Consider the following 25,515-nt stretch of genomic DNA (forward strand, 5'->3'; position numbering starts at 1 on the left):
CTGGGCGTGTTCCAGGGCGTCTTCCCAGATTGAAATGTCGCCAGCCAGAAGCCTGGCGGTGTTCGTGAGGAGCAACATTAATGAGTGCGTCAGACTAACTCTCGGTGACTGTAAAAAATGGTGCACGTGAGTTTTCAATCGCGGTCATGAAAAATCAAAATATAGGAGACTGATCGACGTGATCCATACGCCAGGCGCCGAGGGCCGGGAAAATGCCGTCCGACGGAGCAAAACAGCGTGGAGCGACCCATTCGATTATTTCATCTTTTTGCATAATCCTGATCGAAAGCACCACGTGCGCTATATTTTCAACCATGAAGAGTTACTCCTTTTAACTCTTACACACTCATTAAAAGTGTTTTTCGATACCACCGTTGGGGGATTACTTTCGGCTTCTGGTTGGTCAAGCCTTCCATCTGCGTCTGGTGCACGCCCTGGCTCTGCCCGCTCCTCCCCATTGACCAAACTCTCTCTATATACCCCTTTCGAAAGCCACGTTCTGATTATTAGAAAGTCGGAATCGCTGCACAATGGCGGAACAACCGACACTGTGAAACGTGCCAGTCATTGCGTCAAAGAGCGAACGTCAAAACGCGGCCAACGCTAGGAGCCGACGAGCCAATCAAACATCGTCGAAAGTGCAACGTCACTGCGCTCAAGCCCTTTTTCTGTGGGTGTGCTTTTGCTTTCTAATCCAACCAAATTCATAAAGTGTGCCGTGACGTTGCGGGTTTAGTCGGCCTTTCTGCAGGGGTTCCCCAGCTGCCAACAGAGGGCCGTCTTTCGAAGGCGGTTTATGTACGGCTCAGGTACCCACCAGCTCGGAGGACGTGCAGCGAAAGCTCGAGCTGCAGAACTCAAGGATCCTGGGTTCAATCCCCACCCCTGCCCGGTTTGATCTGGATGAGCATCGTACCGGCGCGAGGTCGTGAATCACTACTGCGTGGTGAACGTTAAAGACCCTAGGCTAGCAGTTGTACTACACTGGCTAAATATTCCCATCTACAGCTGAGACACGCCCATTTTGGCAAACTTCGGATGTATAAACATACACACAACACAATATTTTCGCCACCGGACGAACAATGAACGAACACTTGTCAAAAAGATGTAACATGCACCTTTGTCAAAAATATGCACGGTCAAGGTGCAGGCGAGCTGGTGTGGTATTAATATTAATCATGTTTAAACCATTAAACTGGGAAACAAACTTGAACTTGAAGACACGCTGTCTTTCCACTTTCTTCTGTCTTTTCTACTTCGTTTTCCGGTGTTTTTTTTTTTTAGTTTCAGGGTTTAAATATTGTAATAAATACACCTTTTGTTATCATTCTTTTGTGACCTTTATGCGCACCACAATCGCGACAATACAAAGCGAAAAAAGCAAAGCGCCTGTGTGAGTGGTTGGTACGGCTGGTCGTGTCACACGTTTGAAGGCCCAAGGTTTGCTGTTGGACCACTGTTCTCTATGTCTATTTGCTGGATCGCGTTTGCCCGCTCCGCGAATGCGGTCACTGGCGGCCATCTTTAGGTAGAGTTATATTACCTCATTACCTCTATTACCTCTAGCCAAGGTACAGCTGGTGCAGCCACCATGGCACACAGCGTCGTGGCAAAAATAACCATGGGTTCTATTTCGTTCTTGATTGAAATCGTTTGACGAAACATATTGTTGAAACTTGGCGTTAACGGCACCTCGATCTTTGAGGACCCGGTGAAAGTTTCACGAAATCGCAACCCTGGGGAAAAGCAGCACAGTACGCATCGAAAGTCGCATCAAAAAAAGCATCGAGAGCAGACGCCGGTACGGAGCCTGCTTTCTATGCGAGCTGCGTTGCTTTCCCCCGGTGCTGCGCTTTCGTATACTCTGTTTCACCTTATGATGTACCGCAGGAAAGGCTACAAGCGCGAGCTCCTTGCTCTACGGCACATCTCGGCGGCACGAGATCTCGTGCGTTAAGAGCAGCTTCCAACGCTATAAGCTCGCGCTTCTAGCCTTCTAGATAGGTACAACATAAGGTGAAACGGAGTATAGAACTTTCGCCGGGTCCTCAAAGATGAGGCTGCTGTTCACGCTGGGTTTCAAGAATCTGCTTCGTCGAACAAATTCAATCAAGCACGAACTATCACCCACGGTACAGTGTACTAGATCCACGGCTATTTTATGGCAGCCTGCCGGCAGCCTGACCTAATATTTGGATACTATTTCTTCGACGTTTGTTGATGTGTTTAGCAATTTTTGAGGCAAATCGTTCATCATAAAGATAATGCCGGAGTATCCCTTTAACGATCTGTGTAACTCAACCTGTTCCATGTGTTTTGGCAACGCGAGAGCATGGCTATGACAAAAATGAAAACATGTGGCCATTTGCTCTGACTGCAAGTTAAAGAAGCGAACGCTGCTCGTTTTTAGTTTTTATTTTTTTTTTTCCACAATTACTATTGCGTGGCTTGAAAAAAAATATAATACGTGTTTCACAGGTCGTTAATGTAAAGTAATAATTCTAGGCGGTGTTTGAATGGCATTAATATTCCGATGTAAGACAGTACGAGTCGAGTACCTTCTGCATGACGGAGTGGACGGCATAGATGGAGGGCTCCCTGTCGGGGTCCGTGAAGCAATTCCGGCTTCCGTGCACCAGTGCGGGTGTTTCGCCCGAGCACGACGAGTGGAAGACGCAGTTCTCCTGGCGGTAGTTCCACCGGCACGTCATCAGGAACAACTTGTCTGGGTGGGCGCTCAACATGATGTTCACTAGGTCCTGGTCGCCCAGGAAGATCCGGTCCTCGTACTCCTCTAGTAGCGGCCCCATGCGCGACACCCAGCGGAAGTTGCGCATGCGCGTGAGGTTCATGGCCATCACGCCAGTGTTCACTCCTGAGGCAGCAAAAAAAAAATATCCAGGTTATTTGTTGTATTTTTTAAATAAACTAAGGCGAGAGCAGCGGTGCTGTGCACCGTGGCGTGCACAGACAGCCTACCATCAGCTACGCCACTGTTCTAACCTTGGCAAACGTGTAAACATTGCATTGTCCCGGGAGGTCACAGTTTGCGCACTAAATTTAGCGGGAAATCGCATTGTCACGCGACATAATGACGTCACGTGACTGTGACGCCCCGTAGTCAAGTAACGTCATGTGACGTCACAGTTTCAAGTGACGTCACGATCTTCCAGCGGGGAAAACTTTCGCTGGGCGTCATAATGTGGGAAGTCATATCGCTTTGCGATGAAACCACTTGTTTCACTTATACTTGACGTCTCAATCTACCGTTAAATTTAGTTAAAAACGGTATGTTGCAATTTTCCCGCTAAATATAGTGAACATTGTGACGACACAGTATCACGTGACACTGCTTTCTTGTTAAATCTAGAGGTCAACGACCCTACGCGAAACACACCCTGGCATGTGTTATGAAATCTAGCCAAAAAACATTTGTCGCCGTAAATGTTCCACGGTTAAGCTCGCCATGCTTTTACGCCAGCGGTATTTCCTTTGGTAAAGAAGCGGAAGGTTCGGAACTCCGCGAAAAGTACGGAATTCGTCACGTAAAAAAGCGAGAGACGCGCAGAGCATGAAGGCCGGCTCACACACACAGCTTAGCGCTAAGTTAGCACCGCATGAGCGCTGGAAGCAGCGATCAGAAAATCTGATCAGATAATGATCAGAAGCTTCAGTTGTCCGAGTGAGCATTGTTGCACTTCCGTTTCTTTTCTCATTTTATGGGAAGGAGAAATGCTGTGTGTAAGCTAGCTCCATCTAGGGCAGCTATGGGCAATGGTTGTCTTGGAATGCAACGCTGACAGATGAACGGCATGGAGGAGGAAAAAGAAGGGATCGGAACTGCTACGCGTAATTTTCGACCTCTGTACATTTTCTCTTTTATGCCATTTAATCGGTTCTTTGACTTCGTTGATCCTTAGAAGGCAAGCACTAAGACAACTGGCACGCTGCCACCGGATAGAAGAGATGCTTGACGGCACATCGTTTTCAGAGAACGATGTTTCCATCACTGCTGTGCACTGTCATGAGCAAGGTATCCACGATCCATCTCAAGACGGCAGGCACTCTAGCTGCTCAGGCCCCGTAAACATGGACAGCGAGACCCCTGACGATGGATTCCAAAGGGTCATCAGGAAACGCACTCGGCCAACGAGTGCCCACTCCTCTTCAAGTGTGGAAACCATCTGCACACCGAAAAAGCAAGTCAACTTCCTCACTGTCATTTTTGTGCCTGTGGCACAGGAAACCAGGCTAACAACTCTCAACAGCCTGAAAGTGTATAATGCCCTTGAGCAGCTATGCCAGGAGTGCATCATTCAGGTACGGTACAATAGCCGACTAAATCTGATTGCCGTGGACGTTCCGAATGGGCAAGCGGCACAAACTCTATTGAACACAACCGAGCTCTGCACTGTCCCAGTTCGAGCGTATTCCCCACTCTCAAGACCCACGGCTTATGGCGTTATAAAAGGAGTAGCCGTCGAAGTCACAAACGACGAAATCGCTCAACACTTTCGCACTGAAGACATATCCAGCAAGGTTGTTCATGTTCGTAGACTTGGAGGCTCCAGCACTGTAAAGATTGCATTCAGCAGCAGCAAGCTACCCAGCTACGTGCTACTAGGCCACGTTCGCCATGTCGTGTCACCTTTCAAAGAAAGACCACTAAAATGCCACAACTGCAACGGATTTGGTCACAAAAAAGTGGCTTGTCAACGTCCCAAGGCCTGCAGCCGCTGTGGAGAACACCATGACACACTGAACGCCGAATGTCAATCAGCGACAGTGAAATGCATCAACTGCCAAGAAAATCACCAAGCAGCATCGCATGACTGTCCAAAATGGATTAATGAACGGAATATTCTCACGTACTCGAGGGAAAATGCAGTGGCATTCCCCGCTGCAAAATCTGCCTTGAGCCTTCAAAGTAAACAACGGGTTGATAACATTCAGCCGTTATCAAAAGAGAACATAAAAACCAAATCTGAGTCCAAAACATACAAGGCAAGCGGCACAACATACGCTTCCGTTCTCATCGGAGATCGCCGAGTAAAGCAGGCTATTAACACCTCACCGGAGAGCATTGGTCCAAGGGATCAACAAGAGACACTGCCAAGGACTCAAGCTCTCACAAAGACGCCTCCTCAACGTCCACCCGGCAGACCGGCCACTGAGAAAGGGAACGACGAGACCGCGGAATCCCCCATCGCCATATCACCCCCCTGGGTTTCTATCTTTGGGACAGTTGCGAACATAACCCTTGCTATACTGTCCAAAATTGAAACATCATGGGCCCGCATAATTACTTCTGTCCTGCAGACAATGCTTCCCATTTTGGGGGCAAACTAAGGGTGGCAAGAAACACTAATGTGCAATGTCATGGGCAAACAAGCTCCCCTGAACGAAACCCTTCATCACAAGTAAAGAAGAGTACCCCTCGACAAAGACAAAGTCCACCTTTCCCATCCCTTCTTCAGTGGAATGTGAAAGGCTTGCGAACGCGTTTATCTGAGCTACGCCAACATCTTACAACTGAACGCTTTGATATCATTGCTCTTCAAGAAACGAATGTCGTTCTCGGGGAGGTGCGGCTCTCGTCATATGTGTTCTACCACAGTAACCCTGTAAACATTAATGGCAGATCCCGAGTGGCTGTACTTGTTCGTGCTAATATACATCATACCCTTCTCGACCTTTCGGACTTAAGTTCGGACATTGAGGAGTATGCCGGTGTGATCGTTAGAATTGGTAGACACGACACACCGGTTGTTTCCGCTTATATCGCGCCACGTGCTGTCTGGAATTCGAAAGCACTAGAAAAAATTCAGAAGCGAAGCAAAGGTCAGCTTATTTGCGGCGACTTTAACGCACACAACGAGGCATGGGGTGGCAAACGAACAGACTCCAGGGGACGACAGCTAGAAGCCATAATGACAGAGCTCCGACTCCGAGCCCTCAATGATGGGTCCTCCACGTTCCGCAGGCAAGGACTTAAACCCAGCACCATCGACTTGACATTGGTGTCACGAGGAATTTTCGCCTCGTGGACTGCGCAACCGGACACGGCAGGAAGCGATCACGTGCCAATAAGTGTAAAACACCCAACCGCGAGTCCCAAGAACCTTAAAATTTGCGAAGTGACAAACTGGGACCTATTCCGTCAATATGTTGGGTCTGCCATGAATAGTGGCAACATTGAAGATTTAACGACCTGCATTGTGGAGTGTTTACGACTTGCCACGCGCACCGTCACAGTTCCTGTTACGCGCCCATCCCCGGATCTGGAGTGGCTAAACCTCCGAGCGGCCCGACGACAGGCACAGCGAGGGGCGCTTAGTACAGACGCCCAATGGGATTGGTCATGCTACAATCGAATTGACGCCCGATTCAGGCGCCACACGAAGCAATTGCAGCGATGGCAGTGGAGACAAGATTGTACATCCCTTGGCAGCCCAGGTGGTTACAAGCGCGCTTGGAGACTTGCCCGAGCTCTCACCGGGGCTAAGGTCCCACGGCATCCCATTTCCAGTCTTGCAATTGATACCGGTAGACCCTTTAAAGAGATAGCAGAGGTCTTAGCAGATGAATTTTCTCGACAACAAGCAGCCCCACGACCACTCCCCGAACAACTCAGAGAAATTACAAATACACCAGTCAACCCTTCTCCAGACAGAGAGGTGATGCTGGCGAACTATTCTGATTTCACCCTGACAGAGCTCACGGAAGCGCTGGGCCGATGTAAAAAAAAAAAAGTTCTCCGGGACCAGATGGTATAACCTACGAAGCATTCAGAAATGTGGACCCTGTCTACCACGCAGACATTCTTGAAAAGTTTAATTAACATCATCTGGAGAACCGGCATCCTTCCGAATGTGTGGAAGGAAGCCACTATAATTCCAATACTTAAACAAGGAAAGCCGGCTGCACAGCCTTCGTCTTACAGACCTGTTTCATTAACAAGCTGTGTGGGTAAAGTCCTCGAAAGAATGGTTCTTGGGCGCCTTACATGGCTGTTAAATCGAACAAGCGCATTTCCTCCTGAAATGGCCGGTTTTAGAGCGAAAAGGTGCACCGCAGACGTCATCGGAGACCTCGCCTCAACCCTCGAAGAGGCCAAAGCTACAAAAAAATGGTACACTGTGTCTTCCTAGACATCAGTCGACCTTTCGACAGCCTACCTCACCTGACTATCATTCAGCGGCTACAACAACTCCGGATAGGTGGAAGGATTCTTTCCTTCATTCGGGCATTCCTTGTTGGAAGATCAATCCGTGTCAAAGTGCCCGGTGCTGTCAGCAGACCTCGCCTAGTGGACCGAGGGGTTCCACAGGGCAGCGTGTTAAGTCCGGTACTTTTTAACATTGCGATGGCTGCTCTCCCCGATTGCCTCCCGGCTGACCACTCCGCACTCCGAATCAGAATGGCGATATACGCAGATGATGTTGCCATCTGGTGTATCGGACCCCCAAAGAACGCAATCGGAATTCGCAATCGGCTCCAAGTGGCCCTAGACGCCACGGCATTAATGATAGCTAAATTGGGCCTCACTTTGTCGGCGGAAAAGACCGCTTCACTCCTTTACCGACCGACAGGCCGAGCACCCCAGAACGCACTGCAGTTGAAGATTACTGGAATACCTGTGAAGAGAGTCAAAACTCACACTTATCTTGGAGTCATCGTCGACGACCGCGTGACTTGGCGGCCAGAAGTTCAAAAAACATCAAGCCGTTGCCGTCGACTACTTTCTGTCATACGACAGCTAGGAGGATGCTCTTGGGGGGCATCGCAACATGCTCTCCTCCAGCTCTACAAGGGCCTTATAATGTCCCGGCTTATGTACGCGCTCCCTCTCCTGGCCATCGGAAGAGCCCAAGTTCGAGCCATAGAGGCATTTCATCGCATTGCCCTTCGTTACTGTTTGGGACTCCCCCCTTCGTCCGAAAACATCGCGACACTTGTGTCGGCAGAATAATGGCCGCTTTCATTGAGACTGCAGGAAAAAGCCATGCGCAACATCGCTCGCATGAATAGCTTGGCCCCGGAAACCAGCATCTGTAGTCACCTGCGGAAGCGACAGCGTTCTCATCTAGGGCACCTGATGTCAAGATTTGATCAAGAGATAGGAGGTCCTGGAGAGTTTCTTCCACCTGTGCCTCCGCATTCAACACGTCTACCACAGCAAATATACGAGACAATGCCCATTCCCCAACGAAAGGCAAATGTTCCCACATTTGTCGCTCGTTTGGTTGCCCTAGAAAGCCTTAACGAGGACTACGAAGACTGGACCCATGTTTTTACGGACGCTTCTGTTAACCGAACTAGGCAGACAGCCACAGCTGCAATCACCATTCCCGAAATGAACTATGATGTCGCAGGCAGACTCAATTTCATGACGTCATCGACAACAGCGGAACTCGTTGCAATATGGGGAGCGCTAGAGTCAATTAAGAATATTGAGCCAACAGGAAAAGCGGTGATCCTAACTGATTCAAAATCTGCGTTGCAACAACTTCAGCGTGTTCAAAAACCTACACCCCTCGTGGCTAGAGTGGCACTAGAGGCTGCAACGGTAGAGGACCTCGGATGGACCCTCGCCATGCAGTGGGTCCCATCTCATGTAGGGATTCCCGGTAATGAGAGAGCGGACACTCTGGCAGCCAAAGCCCATGACGACCAAGACCCAATCTTTCTACTCGATCGTTTCAACGAGGCACATCGACTGATGCGTAGCTGCCTACAGAAGTCGCACCCTCATCCAGGAGTGGCGACGAACAAGCCGCCTCCAAGCATTCCACGCAACCTGCAGCGAGCCGACACTTCACTCCTGCACAGACTTCGAGCTGGATGTCCATATACGGCTAAGCGGCCTCACAGGATGGGCCGTAAAGGGGTATTCACACGAGGGAGCAATCCCGGGGATTTCTCCCCGGCACGCGCATTCCGCGAAGAAAACGTCAGGCTTTCCGATGTGCAAAAGTCTCGCGTTTTCGTCTCGTGATGCGCGCGTGCCGGGGAGAAATCCCCGGGATTTCTCCCTCGTGTGAATACCCCTTAAGGAGGACCCCAGCTGCCCAGAGTGCGGTGACCCAGAAGATGCCGAACACGCCCTTCTGTGGTGCCCCGCCCACGCGGAGCCAAGAAGAGTTCTTTTTCAGTTTTATGCCTCTGAAGGACTCTCAAGAAACAGCATGGAGGAACTTTTGAACCCTGAAGGATTACGAGGGGTAACAGCAAGAGCCTTCCGAGCACTTCTTCGTTTTCTTCGGGAAAGCGGCCTTGCAGATAGACTCTGATTTCTGCTCGGAGGTGACTATAGACCCTTTCCGGAATTCAGCCTGGCCACTTTGATTACTATCACCATCATTACAAATGGCATATATGCTATACTAATGGCGGCCTTCATTTCACTGATGAAGAAAGAAGTTGAAGATGCTCCTGAGCAGATGATTATAGACCTATACATTCTAGACGTCAGCGCGACGTGAATCGGGAATCGGATGAAAGAGCTGCGTAAGCGTTCATTTATAACTCGGGCCCAGTCAATCGTTTAGTAGCACAAACTCGGCTTCAAAGCCCATAGACGTATAGAACTACAAGGCGTCTATGTTTGTTGGCGCTTTGTTCTGACTGTTTCCATCTTTTTCGCCACCGACACGTCTTCTTCTTCTTCTTTCAAACGTCTTTATTTACAGACCAAATGAATGAGCGCCCTACGCGCTCTACTGTATGGTCTTTTATCTCGTCGTCTTATGTGTCCCTGGTGTTACCAGGGGCAGAGAGACGTCGGGCGGCGGCGATGATTGGCTCGTATTGCTTGAGCAGCCTGGAGCCGAGTGGGGGCGCCTGCGGGTCCTCTAAATATCGGAGGATCGCCTGGAATGCCGCCAGGACACGACCAGGGTCAGGAGCGGATGGGGGGTTGAGCCACTCAGTAAGAGTGGAGGGGGGAGGTGAGAGGGTTGAGAGCGCGCGAACGCGGGCTGTTGAGTGGAGCAAGCAGTCCCACAAAAGATGGGGGAGACTAGCAGGAATGTGGCAGTGGGTACACTGAGGGTTGATGTGGACCTGGGGATACATCTTTGCAAGCAGGGAGGGAGCGAGGAGCGCTCCTGACCTGGCTTGCTGTAGAAGGGAGGTCTCGTGGCGAGTGAGAGGAAGGTGGGAAAGAGAGGGGAAGTAAAGGGGGTTAGCCTGAGTAGTCAGGTAATGACGCCATCGGCTGGCGTGCTCCTGCCGGCTTCGTGTGAATCGTGAAAGGAGCCAGGTGTGAGCTCCGGTGGCGTAGGAAAAGTAGGGGCCCCGGCTCGCGCGGAGAGAAGTTTAGCGCGCGCAAGTCGGTGAGCCCTTTCATTGCCGGGAATGCCGCTGTGGGCGGGCACCCAGTCGATGAGGGGATGGTGGCCGGCTGTCCGGATAGATATGGCTGCCCGATGAATCTGAATAGCGATGGCAGATGATGGAGATGAGTGGCGGAGAGCACGGATGGCTTCTTGAGAATCTGTATATATTACGATTCTGGAGGAGGGTACCAGGGTGAAAGTGTAAACGGAGGTTAAGCAGTGCAGTATAGCACAAAGTTCAGCGTGACTAGAGGAGCAGGGGGTCATGAAAACTTGTGTACCGCGTCGATGACCGTCGACATCGCACCATATCGTGCTGAAGATTGGCGTGGAGTTATTGTCCACAGCCGCGTCCGCGTAGAAAACTAGAGCCGATGAAGAGCGAACAGGGAGAGAGTGGAGATGTCGGCGAGCAAAGTCGCTGCGGCGGGCTTGCGCTTTTTCCCCCATGTTCCGAGGGAGGGGACGGGGTGCTGTGAGAGGGCAGAGCTCCCATGGCGGGGGTGGGGTGAGTAAAGGTAGGAGGTGGTCGATGTTGTAACCTAGCTTACGCAGTGTGAAGCGCCCCGCTAGAGTGGCTCGGAGTCGAGTTTCTTGAGTTGCGATCTGGGTGGAGGCCAGGTCGTCAAGGCTGTTCATCTGGCTGCAGCTGGTGAGCGCATCGATTCGCGTGTATCTCGGAAGGCCGGTGACAATTCGTTGCAGTTCCCGATTAATTATTTCGAGCCTGAGTTTTTGGGTGCCGGTAAGGTGGTAGTACAGGTAGCCGTACATAATGCGGGACACCACGAAGGCCCTAGCAAAGATACGGAGATCATGTTCGTGCACCCCGCGGGAGCCGTGGGCTACCCTGTATAACAGGTGGTTCAGCTGTTTCGAGTTGCTGATGGTACGCTGAAACCAAGTCGCCGCCCGGCTGTCTTGGTCGAGGTGAAAACCAAGAATCCGGATGCTCGTGCGGCGTGAGATGGGAGTACCTGCAAGCGTGAGCTGAATGCACTGTTTTTCTGCTTCTTTTGCTGGTGTGCGACGACCGCCATGAATAACGACGAACTCCGTCTTGTCGGGAGCGGGAGCGAGGCCAACAGACTGGATGTAGTCGTGAATGATGTCGAGCCCAGCTTGAATGGCATCCTGTTGGTAACCGGGTGAGCCAGAGTGGGTCCACAACGTAATATCGTCGGCGTAGATTGCATGTTCGAGGTTAGGCACCTCACTAAGGCGGGGAGGAAGGCCAGCAAGGACGATATTGAAAAGTACTGGAGAAAGAACGGACCCTTGTGGAACGCCCACTCGGTTTGTATGGGTGATTCCGTGGGATGAGCCGACGTGAACAGTGAAAGTGCAATCTTCGGGGAACGCCGCGATGAAGTTGTATGCCCGACCGGTGATGCCTAGCTGTTGTGCCATTGAGAGGACGGAGGAGTGCGGGACGCTGTCAAACGCCTTGCGCACGTCGACCCCTGCCACAATACGAAGATGCGGTGATGATGTAGATAGCGCATCGTGCTGGAGGCGGCTCATGACGTCCTGAGTGGAGAGTCCAGGGCGGAACCCGTATTGCGATGGGCTGAGCAGCTGGTTGGACTCAAGCCACCACTGCAGACGGGCGTTCAGCATGCTCTCAACCGTTTTGCAGAGACATGATGTGAGGGATACTGGGCGTAGATTTGTGAGAGACGTAGGTGGTTTGCCGGGCTTCGGAATAGGACATACCGTCGAGTGACGCCACTCGGAAGGGACGCACCCAGAATCCCACACCAGGTTGATCTCCGTCAGTACGGGCTCTGTTAGGGCGGTGGGAAGGTTGCGAAGTTGCCCGACGGTGATGTTGTCAGGGCCTGGTGCACTGTGTGTGTTTGCCCTATCCAGGGCGGCCTCGAGTTCGTGGAGGGTGAACGGGGAATCCAAGCCGATGGGCTCGGGAACAGGGTGAATACGAGTGTAGCACCCAGGGTCATGCCGAGATGGACACTGAAAGAGATTGGAAAGGATTGTACAGTGAAGCGCATGTTCTCGTTTACCGTTGACTTGCGAAAGTGACGGTACCCCATAAGATACAGAAGACCACAGGTTTATGGCCGCCATTAGTACGGTAAAAAATAAACTGCCATTTGAGTCACCAGATGGCACTGAATTCCGGAAAGGGTTTATTGTCGACACTCTTTGAGCACCTCACCGGCCAAACGAAAGAGGCCCCACAGAGCAAATTTGCGACAGGTTCGTGGCGTGCTTCGCCCAGTGGCGCACGCTTCAAGCATGGTGCCGCAAAGTAAAGCGAGCGCCACCGGGAAATGTGCGTCGTTTGTTTGTCGCGCGTTCACTTCAAGGAGAGTGAACCCGTGAGCGAAACGTTAGGGCTACATTTTTACATTAACCTCTTTTTTTATTTTGTATATTCCTCTTTCCTCTTTTTTTCCCTTTCCCAGATCCACCAGGTAGCGACTCGCCCCATGAACGGAGGCCCACACATCTCCTGGTGCCCTTTCTTCTCGTCACATCAAAAATAAACAAACAAACAAACAAACATGAACGGCATCGCTCTTTGCCAGGTGTCGTCTGCACCGTTGGTCTGCACGACGACAGCCAGGATGTCGTAATTGGTTGTACCGCATCTACATTGTTAAAGGATTAGTAAAAGGGGAAGGCGCTCGGGGAGCGCGAGGAATTTGGTCTGAACCGCCACCTCGACTATAGTCAGTTACAGGTTAAGAAGGTAGCGGCAAATGCCCCTCAAAGGGAATCGGATATCCCTCCGCCACCTCCGCATCCAATAGCGTCCCACCGTTTCCGTGACGTCGCGACCAACGCGCGAGGAGGGTCTTGCCTTTCTGTACATTTTTGCTTTATCTTTCGACTTAGCATTGTGGAAGCCACGAGAGGTAGAGTAACTGTATAGGCTCTGCTTGCAGAGCCAGAGTATCGCGTTCCTTTTCCTTTCGCCGCCATCTCCGTATTGGCGGAGGAGTGGTCACGTGGGCAGAACTGGATCCGACCCTCGTGCGGGAAAGCGGCCTTCCAGAGCGCCGAGTTTCGGGGGAGACATATTTTTCGCTTTGCGTTCGCAAAATATAGATCCTCGACCAAAATCGAAGAAACCGAAAGCTTCCTAAGTCATTGAACATTATCTGTATCAACTGGGTACAGTAAAGTCCCGTTTTTTATAACGCGAGCGATGTTTTGGGACACCCGTTTTCAGGGTATGTGAAGCAGACGACACGGACGACGATCGCGTTCCCCGCGCCTGCGGCTCTCGCGGAGTGATACGCGATACCGATACGCGACCGGCACATCCGGTCATCCTGGCGAGTCGGCGAGCTCTGGTTTGAAAGCGGGGGTACGGCGTTTTCGTCAGCCGCTAGTCGTTTACCGCATTAAATTTTGCATGCGCGTAGAAAGAGCCCCGTGAAAATGACAGGCTGTAGTGTTACCAAGTGCACAATACGCGCAGACAGCGGCAAAAGCTTGTACCGGATTCCGACGGCGAGACACGATGTGAGACGCCGCCTCGTCTGGCTTTTTAAGGAGATAATTTTTAATTATTGTCTGCCCTTTTACAATACCCCAAAAGATTTCTGCAGGCAGTTATGTGGATAAACACGTTTTGGAGACTGTTAGTGCTGTGCCTGTTCGCAATTTCTTCAAGGACCATGTCAGTGGTAGTAGAACAGTTTAATAGGTTCCGCAAAATGTTCAAAATAGAAGATAAAGCGAGATGTAGGTTGGTGTCACACACTGAAAGTAGACAGAGCTCCATCGCCCTGTTCTCGGGGCAGAATATACTGGTCAATAGGAAAACAGTCAATCTCGGCATCATTCTGGTCCCTGCAACGAATTGGACTGCGTTTTCAAAGACTTATCCGCAATGAAAGTGGAACGTCGGTAGACTTTTTTATATTAGGCAATTTGCACCTTGCGGCATCTCCCAAAGTTTGGAGCACCGTCTAACATTTATTATTCGCAAGCCCCTAATGTTTGCGATTCAAGCTAATTCAAAATTTAGCCCAACTTGAAAGCATGCGAAAATCCAGGCCTCCAAGAGTTCTCAAGGGGGGAGGAAGAAGACGAGGCATGGAAGTAAGACGTTTTGACGTCGAGCTCCGTTACCCGTTGTTTTTCACCATAAAAGCAGAGATCAACGTACCAAACTTTGGTACCAGAAAACGCCGCAAGGTAAGAGGTCAACGCAGAGACCGCTACCACCGTGGTCACCCCCGAATCCCGGGAGACAGGTCACTTTGTGCGGCTCCGCTGCGGCCGCGCTAAGCCTAACGGCGACTTCGGCAAGCCGGCTCATTAATATCGGGGCTGATCCTTGGGACGGCAACCAGAGACCGATGAACATGGAAGCAGGTTCCAGTTCAACCCCGCCGCAATGCGGCGACCAACGAAACACTACCAAGGAGGAGACGCCCCATGGTGCCGTGGACCTTCCAGCACTCGGCCGCAAAGCCGATGACACGAGCCATCCCTACAGCCACGGTGGAGAGCTTGTAGAAGCTTCGGACCTTGCCAGTGACGCAGGCTCCCGCAGCAGCTCAGTGGACCGAAGGCAAGTCACGCTTTCATCAGTTAAACCGTCCGAAACCGGAGCGGGACTAATCAGCGCCCCTATAAACGGGGTGGAAGGCATTATGGCTGACATCGCTCAAGGGAGCCCCTTTTTTAATGGCGGCCACACCGAAGTTATGGAAAATTCCCCATCGTCCAGGGAATTCGAAATGACGACAGACGACGGTTGGACACTGGTGGGTAGGAGGAAACGAAAAAAGCTTGCCCCCCCTGGCGGCACCGCGAGCAAGCCCTCGAGGAGACTTACGCAGAACGTGACAACACAGCGTCGAACGTTTATCTTGAGACCTCAGCAACGTGTCCACGTTGCCGAAATAGCACCTCAGAAGATCCTGGAAGCTGTACACAAGGCAGTGGACAGCGGCGGATTTCCACTGGACCTTCGAATTCGTACCAAAGAGGACGCCAATACAATCGCCATCGACGTTTGGAACCCTGCGCTGGCGGACAGAATTCTCGCGGCGACTGACGTTCTCGTCCAAGTTGGAAAGAGCTCCGTGGGCTTTCAAGCCTATGAAGCCGCCGGCCCAAACCAAGTAAGGGGCGTCATTTACACGTCTGGCTTAGATGAATCGCCGGAAGTAATTTTGGCCAACTTGAAGTGCCGAACACACGGGATCATCTCAGCCCGACAGTTAGGAAAAAGCGGCAAGACCGGAGTCATCACTTTTGAGGGCAACAAGATTCCATACCAAGTCACATATTTCCACAAGGTATGCAAAGTCGCCCCATACCGACCCAGAGCGGTCGTCTGTTACAAGTGTCACCAAATAGGACACAAAATGGATGTGTGCCCTGACGACTCACAATGGTGTGGACGCTGCGGGCGCCCTCACAATGAAGAGATGTCTGATTGCCAGAACCCGACCCCGCAGTGCCGAAATTGTAGGGGTGAACACGTGGCCACCGATGCTACGTGTCCCAAGACAGTTAAGGCTACACAAAAAATGCGGCGGAAACTAAAGCCCAAGAACAGAAGGCTTAAGGAGGTTCCCAGGTCTCAGTCCCGGGACCGGGCACCCAACAAGAATCAACACGACCAAGGAAGAACGTCGGGTTTTCAAGGTCGACACCGTCCGAAAGAAAAAACGTTGCCGCCCCCCCTACTTGGTGCGGAGGACTTTCCCGCACTCGACTCTGGACGTCCAGATTCGGAGAGGGCGCCCACGCTCGGCTCAGTAGTTGCCGAGCACAACAAAGCGGCGAGGGACCAGACATATGCCAAAAAGGTCAAATCCTCAGCACGGCGAAAGGGGCCCCCAAAGGATAGTTCCCCTCCAGAGGGGACCAGGTGTCAGCCCACTCTACGAGACCTCACGATCGCCATCGAAAAGCTTCTGGGAGAGGTTTCCGCACTCCGAGATCAACAGGCGATAATGCAGCAGCAAGTACAGACACAGCAGCAGCTGATTGAACAGCAAGCTCTGATAATAACCCGCCTATCGGGAACAAGTCAGCCCATCACGGGAAACCTCACGCGAAAGCAAATGGCATTCGCCCGCCGTCACAGCGGTGGTGACAGTAACCCGAGAAACAACCAACACCACGGCGCAGTGTAGCAAAATGGGAAGGCGCAGGCGAGGTGGAGTAGGGAAGTCCACGTGGATTCTGCAATGGAACTGCAGGGGCTTCACCGGCCGCCTCGCCGAAATTCGACTCCGCCTCGAGAGAGCAAGCAAGACACCGAAGGGCAGACCCCTCGCTCTCCTCCTCCAAGAGACGGACAATGACGCCATGAAACTGCAAGGGTATTACACCTACACTGCACCTACGATAGCCAGAACCCGAAGAGGGGTTCGCAGAAAAGGAAAACCACCGGTTAAAGATATCAAGGGCCAGGCGGCAATCTTCGTGGATAAAGACGTACCTCACGCACAACTGGACACAGCCCCCTTTTGCAATCCGGGCAGGGAGGTAGTAGTTGTTAAGGCGAGTGTTGGGAAGACGAAGATTAATCTCGTATCAGTGTACTGTAAACCCGGGGTTAAGCAGTGCGAAAAAGCGGACTGGCTCCGGGACCTCTGCTCAGCGATCCCCTTGGATGAACACATTTATATAGGGGGTGATTTTAACGCCGCCCACACTATGTGGGGTTACGTTCGGGATACTCCTAGGGGAGTCAACCTGGCGCGAGCCGCATCAGAAGCCAAGCTCAAGCTACTAAACGAGTATGACGTTTGTACCAGGATTGGAACGCACAACAAGCAACATGACACTTCCCCGGACCTCTCATGGGCCTCATCGAAGCTCCAGGGAACCTGGAAGGTGCTACCAGACTCTATGGGTAGCGATCATCTACCCATTGAAGTCACCTTTAACGCATTGCGCAGGTCCCAGGCGCCGAAACGAGCGACTTATATAATCAATTGGGACTTGTTTCGGGAAGCACTGCAAAAGGATCAGCGGGAGCACGAACAGCCCAGCCTCACAATACGGATACAAGCAGCTGTTGGCCTCGCGACAAAAACCCGGGAAATCAAGGTGGGCACGCCGACCCCCGACTTACACCTATTAAACCTCTGGGCGTCAAGATTACAAGCCCTGCAGCGGTACCGCAACAACGGTAAGACATTGCCGCTACGAGTCAAACTAAACTGCGCCACGGCGAAAGCGAAAAGGTACACCCTCGAGCTATGCCGACGAAGGTGGAGAAAACACTGCACCTCCTTTGGAGTCAAGACCGGACTTGCTCGACTTTGGGGAACCTTCCGAGGAATGCAAAATCGTGGCAAGACACGCACGGCAGGACAGAACTTGGCAATCCGAATGGGCCTTACGGAAGAAGAGCTAGCCATCGTAGCGGGAGCGCACTTCTTCCCACAACCAAGTGGCACCAACAGGGGAGCACCGGGACCGGACATCGAGGCTGAAAGACCGGAGGGCGGTGCAGTTTCCGGACGCTCGCCCATGGATTCCCCCTTCACGCTCGGGGAGTTGCTCTCGGCTATCCATGAGGGCAAGGCTGGAGGAACCCCTGGACCAGATGGGATCTCAAATACGGCCCTTCGAAACCTACCCGAAGACCGGAAACATGAGCTCCTGGACTGGATAAACGAAATCTGGGAGACAGGCCGGGTCCCAGAGGAGTGGAAGGAGTCTTGGGTTGTGCCTATACCAAAGCCCAGAAAGCCCCCTACGGAGCTCGCCAACATGCGGCCCATATCTCTCACATCAAACCTGTGCAAGTTAATGGAGCGGCTTGTCTTGGACCGTATCCAGTGGTACGTAGAGGCAAATAACGTCCTGGACCCACGCCAGACGGGTTTCAGACCCCACCTCTCCACCCAGGACAGCCTTCTTCTGTTGCATCAGGACGTCCTAGCAAAGAAGCCCAAACTAGATCCGAAGGTAGTCGTCACAGTCGACGTTAAGAAAGCTTTTGATTCGGTGCCGCACCACTCGATAATCGAAGGAGCACGAAAAAGCGGTCTGAGCGGCAGAGTCATCGCATTCATTCGCTCGTTCCTCGATGGACGTCACTATAGAGTCAGAGTGGGCTCTACGTTGGGCCCAACAATGACGAACGGCATAGGAGTCCCGCAAGGGGCCGTTCTATCACCGATGCTATTCAACCTCGCGATGGCAGGCCTTCCAGCGAGGTTGGCCGAAATTGAGGGTATCGGCTTCACCATATACGCCGACGATATTACGCTTTGGACTTCAGGCGGCCCACCAGGCGCCCAGGAACAAGCCCTGCAGGATGGCTTGAACACCGTGGCGGATTATCTGAGAGAAGTTGGAATGACTCCCTCTCCCGAAAAGACGACCTACGTTGTGGTGGCGGACGCAAGTAACAGGAAAAAGGGCGTGAAGAACCTCTTCAACCTATGCCTCGACGGCCGTCCCATTCAATGTCAACACAGCATCCTTGTTTTAGGACTCCCCATCGACGAGGACGGCGGAGCGAGCACCTGGCTTGCACAAGTCACCAAAACGTGGAGACAGACCCTGGGACTCATCAGAAGGGCCACCTCCAAATCGTGGGGGGCAAACGAATGCACCCTCCGCATGTTAGTACATGCCCTCCTCACGTCCAAGGCAATGTACGGTATAAACTACCTACGTGTCACAGGAGCACAAAAGCGCAAACTAGAGGTGCTGAACAGGGAGGCAATGAGGGTGGTCACCGGCCTCCCCAGATTTGCCCCAATTGAGGAGCTCCAGAAACACTCCAAAATCAATACTCTGGAAGATAGGGCCGAAATCCATCGCATCGCACAAGTCCAGAGACTCGAGCGAACCAGACCCGGAAGGGCCATTCTCCAGCTGCTTGGGTATCAGCTAATGGGCCGCCCCGCGATCTCTCCTCCTCCACCCCCGTGGGAGGACGAGGCAGTGGTGGACCATCGCCCCATGAAGCAGAACGTAGACAAAGACCAGAAGGGCAGAAGGAACAACGCAGCCAAAAAACACGCGGAATCCGTACAGGACGTCCGTCCCGGCTCCGAAACAGTACACGTCTACACCGACGCAGCTGTCACAGAAGACGGAGGCGGCACAGCCATTGCATGGTTTTGTCTTAATACAGAATCTAAGGCAAACTTTGCGTTTCACAAGAAACACTCGACCAAAGAAGCAGAGCTAAGAGCCATATTATTCGCCGTGGAAGACGAGTCCCTGACTCCAGAGGGGTCCAAGCACCTACGGGTGTACACGGATTCGAAAGAGGCCCTAGCCACTTGCCGGAAGCGAAACTCCCCCAGCAAAACGGTAAAAAAAATAAAAGCTAGAGCAAAGACCCTCAAATCCAGAGGAGTTAAAATCACCATCTCCTGGGTCCCGGGCCATGCCGGGATCGAGGGGAACGAGAGAGCACACGAAGCCGCGCGGGAGCTCATTCCTTCTCCCTACCCCCCCGCAACAGGCCAAAGTGCAATTCTCGACAACCCTCCGCCCGCACTTATTCAAGACGACTCTGATGACGAAGAGGAGCCTGACTGGGACGAGGAGGCGACCCTCGCCCGCCTCGAGCGGAGAAGGGTCCTGCGCAATAAGCTACCTGAAGACGATGACCCACTGCCAAACGGGTACGGTCGGTGGGCTACAGTGCGTCTTCGGAGACTCCGAACCGGAACGGCCGTCTCCCCAGCAGTCCGGGCTAAGTTCGAGAGATGTGCGTTCAAGACAGATCTAGAAAGAGAACACGCCGACGATGGATCATGCAGACGATGCGCAGCTGGACAACAAGCCACAAGTGCCCATCTCTTATGGGACTGTGTAGAGCTCAGCCGGACGAGGGAAGAAGCCATCCGAAAACTGCAACCTAAGCTGCGGCCGGCGTGCCTTCGGGACTGGATACACCCGAGGGGCGCACCGCAGCATCGCAAAGCCATATTAGACTCGCTTCTTGACTTTGTCGCGACAGCAAGCATCCAGGACTCCATCTGAATAGAGACATTTCTGGTACCCCCCACCTATCCACACCCCATTCCCCCACCCCCTTCTCTCTCCGATGTCAGTGGACAATTGATTAGAGAGAGTCGTACGCGTTTTACTTCTTTTTTTTATTAATAAAACATGTTCAATCAAGAGTTCTCAATTCGGGCGCCTCGAATTCGTGAAATGGCAAAAACTTCGAATGAAAAAAAAAAAAAAAAAAAAAAGTTGAACACTATTTTAGCATGAAAGGGGGAGGGGGGGGGGGGGTGCTCGACATTCCTCAAATTTACATATAATTGGAACGCACGAAGGTAAAGCACTGTTCCGTCTACATAATATCAAATGAACTATCTGCTGAAAAAAAAAGAAAAAAGTCAGAAGCTCAGCAGTGGCACTTGTTCTTTTTGCGATCGCTCGAGGGGAAAGGTCCTCCAAAAGTTGGGCAGACAGCGGGCTCACGACGCTATCTGCGTCCCAGCAACAGCGACTTGACGACTTCACTTCACGCGCGACCCGCGGGTGCGTACGCGGGTGCACTTTTTGCGAAAGGGAGAGAGGAAACGATGGGACAACGATCACGGCGCATGCGCGGCTCGTCGCCGCACGCCGCACTATTTTCCTTCCGCAGCGCGTCGCAGCACGCCGCAGCACGCCGCCTCGCGTCCGCGCCGTCGTACCCCTGCAAAAACCGACCGTGGCTTCCCGCACTGCTTGGCTCCAGAATGGCACCATTGCGGTACTCTGCTCCGCAAGCGGAGCATATACAGTTACTCTAACGAGAGGGAGATTAGAGTTCCCCCTGTTTCGTTTTACGTTCTTTTACGAAGGGCACACATGGACAACCTTTCGTGCCGGAGTCAGGCTGAAAACTGACGTCTCGTTTATTAAATCTAAAACGAAATAAAAGAAAGGCGCCTCTGGTACGGGGCGCTCAGGTTACGCGCGAAGCGGACGAACGGATGTTTAGATCTCAGGCTGCGCGCGAACGGTTCTTCTCGGTCGCCTTGGACTTTGGAGCTCGCCAGCGTCGGCGCGTCGGCGACCTCCATAACATCCCTCTTTCTAAGGGAGCTTCGAAGAAGTGCCGAAACGGTCTGGCTCTTTTACACACCGGCCGTGCCGAGAATGTTTGTGGGAGGTGTCGGCACACATTTCTTCGGGCCTCGTGGTTGTTTCGGGGAACTCTTCGATGCCTTGTTTATCTTGTTGATCGGGGAAAGGAATTAAATGCGTGCGATTTCTTCGGATCTCTTGACCCTCGGACGTTATCCAGTAAGATCGTGGTGTATGGGCCTTGTTCTGAACAACTCCGGTTCGCTTGAGGTCAATGACCCAAACTCGCTGTCCAGAGCCAAGCGGATCGAGTTGACGCACTCCGTGTCGCCGGTCGAAGTATTGCTTTTGTCGGTTCCTGTTTTCTTGCTCATAGCGACGCAGTTCTTTTTGGTCGGGTAGCTTTGGTTCCAGGAGCTGAGTGGCGATCGGTACGGTTGTACGCATCCTTCTCCCCATGAGAAGTTCTGTCGGACTGTATCCGTTGGGCAGAGGCGTTGAACGGTAGATCATGAGTGTCTCGTACGGATCTTCTGTTTTGCTGAGTGATCTCTTTATGATCTTCACCGCAGCCTCCGCCATCCCATTGCTCTGCGCGTAGCGAGGGCTTGATGTGATGTGCTTAAATCCGTAGGTCTGTGAGAACTTGGTGAATGCTGAACCTGTGGTTCCCGCAAACTGAGGTCCATTATCAGATACCACTACTTCTGGGATGCCATGCCTCGCAAATATCGATTTGCAGTGCATTATTAGGCACGCTGCTGTGAGGCTTTCCAGTCGGGCGATTTCGGGGTAGCGAGAGTAGTAGTCGACGACGACCAGCCACCATTTCCCGTGAATGAAGAAGAGGTCCATCGCCACTCTCTCCCACGGTCGACTAGGAAACTCTGACGGGATGAGGGGGAGCTTTCGGTTCTGGCCAGTTTTAATGCATTTTTCGCAGTTCTTGACCAGGCGCTCGATATGATCGTTTATCCTCGGCCACCATACCGATACATTGGCCCGTGCTTTGCATTTGCCTATGCCCATGTGTCCTTCATGAAGTTGTTGCAGGATATGTGGACGGCAGGATTCTGGTACCACTATTCTAGAACCATTCATGAGAAGGCTGTTTTGCACGGCAATGTGATGACGGTACTCGTAGTACTCTTTGAGGTCTGTTCCGAGATCTCGACGATTTGGCCAACCTTTGTGGCTGTAGCTGGCGAGTCTTTGGCAAACATGGTCTTTCTCCTGTTCTGCCGTTATCCATTGGAGACTCGTTTGCGTTGCTGGTAGGGACGTCTCTATGTGTCGAATGAAGCAATCGATTTCTTCTTGCATCTCTCTGTCTTGCCGCTGCGGCAGAGGGCTTCTTGACAACGAGTCAGCTGCTTGGAGTTCCTTGCCCGGAACGTGGACAACTTCGAATGAGTAGCGCATTAAACGCATGCGCAGTCTCTGAAGCCGTGGGGTTAGGTCGTCCAATGACTTTGATCCGAACAGAGAAATGAGTGGTTTGTGGTCAGTTTCCAGTACAAAGTGCGTTCCCACGATGTAATCTCGGAATTTTTCGCATGCCCACGTGAGTGCCAAACCTTCTTTTTCGATTTGGGCGTACCTTTTCTCTGTTTCGGTGAGTGTTCTGGACGCATAGGCGATGACGCGATATGATCCATCCTCCTGCTCTTGACGCAGCACTGCCCCCAGGCCGTAGGATGACGCATCTGCCGATACAATCGATCGCTTGTTGGCGTCGTAAATTCCGAGAACGGGGCAGGTTGAGAGAATTTCCTTCCACTTGGTGAAGGCTTTCTGCTGAGGATGATCCCACACGAAGTCCACTTTGGAACTGAGCAGTGACGATAGTGGATGCAGTAGGTCAGACAGGTGTGGCACGAATCGTCCTAGGTATGTCGCCATACCCATGATGCGCTTGACTTCTTGCTTTGAAGTCGGTATGGGCATCTGTTTCACTGCGTTGACGATTGTCTCGTCTGGACGGACACCATCGCTGTCTACTTGATGACCTAGGAACTTGATACTTTTCACTCGAAAGACGCATTTTTCCTCGTTGAGCGTGAGTCCTGCTGATGAGAGTCGCCTGAGGACTTCTCGCAGACGTTGCTCGTGTTGCTCGGACGATGACGCCCATATCAAGATATCGTCCATGTGGCAAAGTACTCCTTCCATTCCTTGGAGAAGTTGTGTGATACGTCTCTGGAAGTGTTCCGGTGCTGACGTGATTCCGAATGGTAGGCGATTAAAACAAAATCTTCCAAACGGAGTGATGAATGTCGTCAGGAGTCGTGACTTCTCGTCTAAAGGGATCTGCCAGAACCCAGAATTCGCGTCCAGCTTTGAGAAGATCTTGGCTCCCACTAGCCTTCCCAGCGTGTGCTCCACTGATGGGATAGGGTGATATTCGCGCTGAATGTGTTTGTTCAGTTGTGTGAGATCAACACAAATGCGAATTTTGCCAGACGGTTTGGGGACGATGACCATCGGCGCGCACCATTCAGTAGGTTCTTCTACTGGAGAGATGACACCTTGCGACTGCATGCTTTCTAGCTCTTTCTGCGTTTCTCGATACAGCGAAAGCGGTACTCTTCTCGGTGATGCGATAGCAAACGGCGTCGCGTTAGGTTTCAGCTTGAGAACGTGAGCACCTTCGAGAAATCCCAGTCCTTGAAACAGGTGAGAGAACTCTTTCTTCGGTTCGCAAGTTCTGTTCGCAGTCATGCAGATTTGAGGGCAAAGCCGAAATTTTTCGATAGCTGGCTTACCCAAGAGAGGTTTGCGAAGTCCTTTCACGATGTAAACTTCTTCGAGTGCTTGTTGCCCACGGCAGTTGAGCTTCATCCGAGCTGATCCCATGACTTTAAGGGGTCGTCCGTCTGGACCATGAAGTCGGCGTTGGGGCTCGGAGAGCTTGTGGCACTTTGCGAAGACCTTTTGAAAGATGGCAGCTGGTAACACCGTTTCGTCTGCTCCAGTGTCTATTCGGAAAACAACAGGAGTTTCGTCGACGAATATCACGATGTCCCATTTTGCTCTTTGAGGAGAAGCTGCAGCTCCTACGAATCCTTGTTCGTGTACGAGGGAGTTCACTGTAGTTGAAGATTTTCAGACTGTTGCAAAATGTCCCTTTTTCTTGCACCTGTTGCAGCCTGCGTTCTTCGCCGGACACACGCTCCTCGGGTGAGCTTCTCGACCACACCAACGGCACGGTTTGCCTTTTGGTTTGGGTGTCGCGGTCTTCTTAGTAGGAGCTCGAACATTTGAACGTTCAATTCCACGCTGAGCAGGTCTTGCTGCTGTCCCAGTTTTGGCTGCCATACGGTCAACGTTGGCATCCTTTTCTTTTGTTGGTCGGAGTTCCACTTGTTGCTTCTTAATCACTTCTGATTGTCGCGCAGCATCGATGGCCTTCTGCAGGTCCAGATCAGGATCCAGTTGAAGTTTTTCTGAAGTCCTGCTGTCCCGAAGACCAACAATCAGCCTGTCGCGGATCAATTCTTCCTTCAGTGGTCCATAGTTGCACGTAGTGGCTAATCCATGGAGAGCAGTGACGTACTCCTCGACGGTTTCCGTCTCCAGTTGCGATCTTGTGTTGAACATGGCTCTCTCATACACAACGTTTCGACGAGGAATGAAGTAACGTTCGAAGTTCTCCATCACCTTCTCGAAATCTTGGGCCTCGGTGTCGGACAGCTTGAAGGTCTGTAAGACGTCTTCCGCTTGTGGTCCCATGATGTAGATGAGAGTGTCGACTTGGTGTGATGATGGTTGAGATGCCAGTCCTGATGCACTGTGGAAGCGCTTGAATCTCTTCTTCCACGCCGGCCATTCGTTAGGTGTTGTAAAACTGAAGGCTTCGGGTGGCGAGATGCGAAAAGTTGCCGTTACCGTTTGTTCGGTAGCACCGTTGTCGGCAGAAGTTGAGGGATTGTCCATTGTTCCTTCGTTTGTAGTCGATCCTGCGCTTTACTAATTATTAGTAGACTCGCGGAACGATCCTGCGCTTTACCAATCATTAGCAGACTCGCGGAGCGATCCCACTTCTGACACCATGTTTCGTTTTACGTTCTTTTACGAAGGGCACACATGGACAACCTTTCGTGCCGGAGTCAGGCTGAAGACTGACGTCTCGTTTATTAAATCTAAAACGAAATAAAAGAAAGGCGCC

At 51.9% G+C, this 25,515-nt stretch overlaps 1 protein-coding gene across 1 annotated transcript in view; it reads right to left on the reverse strand.

Moving 5' to 3' along the window:
- Positions 1 to 2,525: 2,525 nt before the first annotated feature.
- The window catches only part of LOC121835205 (glucoside xylosyltransferase 1-like), a 75,679-nt gene continuing 52,689 nt past the window's right edge, over positions 2,526 to 25,515 (reverse strand). The window contains exon 5 of the mRNA XM_042289182.1: positions 2,526 to 2,878. Within this exon, the coding sequence (XP_042145116.1) occupies positions 2,526 to 2,878 (353 nt within the window). The remainder of the gene's footprint in view (positions 2,879 to 25,515) is intronic.

This window comes from Ixodes scapularis, unplaced genomic scaffold (genome assembly GCF_016920785.2).
Source record: "Ixodes scapularis isolate PalLabHiFi unplaced genomic scaffold, ASM1692078v2 PGA_scaffold12__126_contigs__length_90152505, whole genome shotgun sequence".
Taxonomy (NCBI): domain Eukaryota; kingdom Metazoa; phylum Arthropoda; class Arachnida; order Ixodida; family Ixodidae; genus Ixodes; species Ixodes scapularis.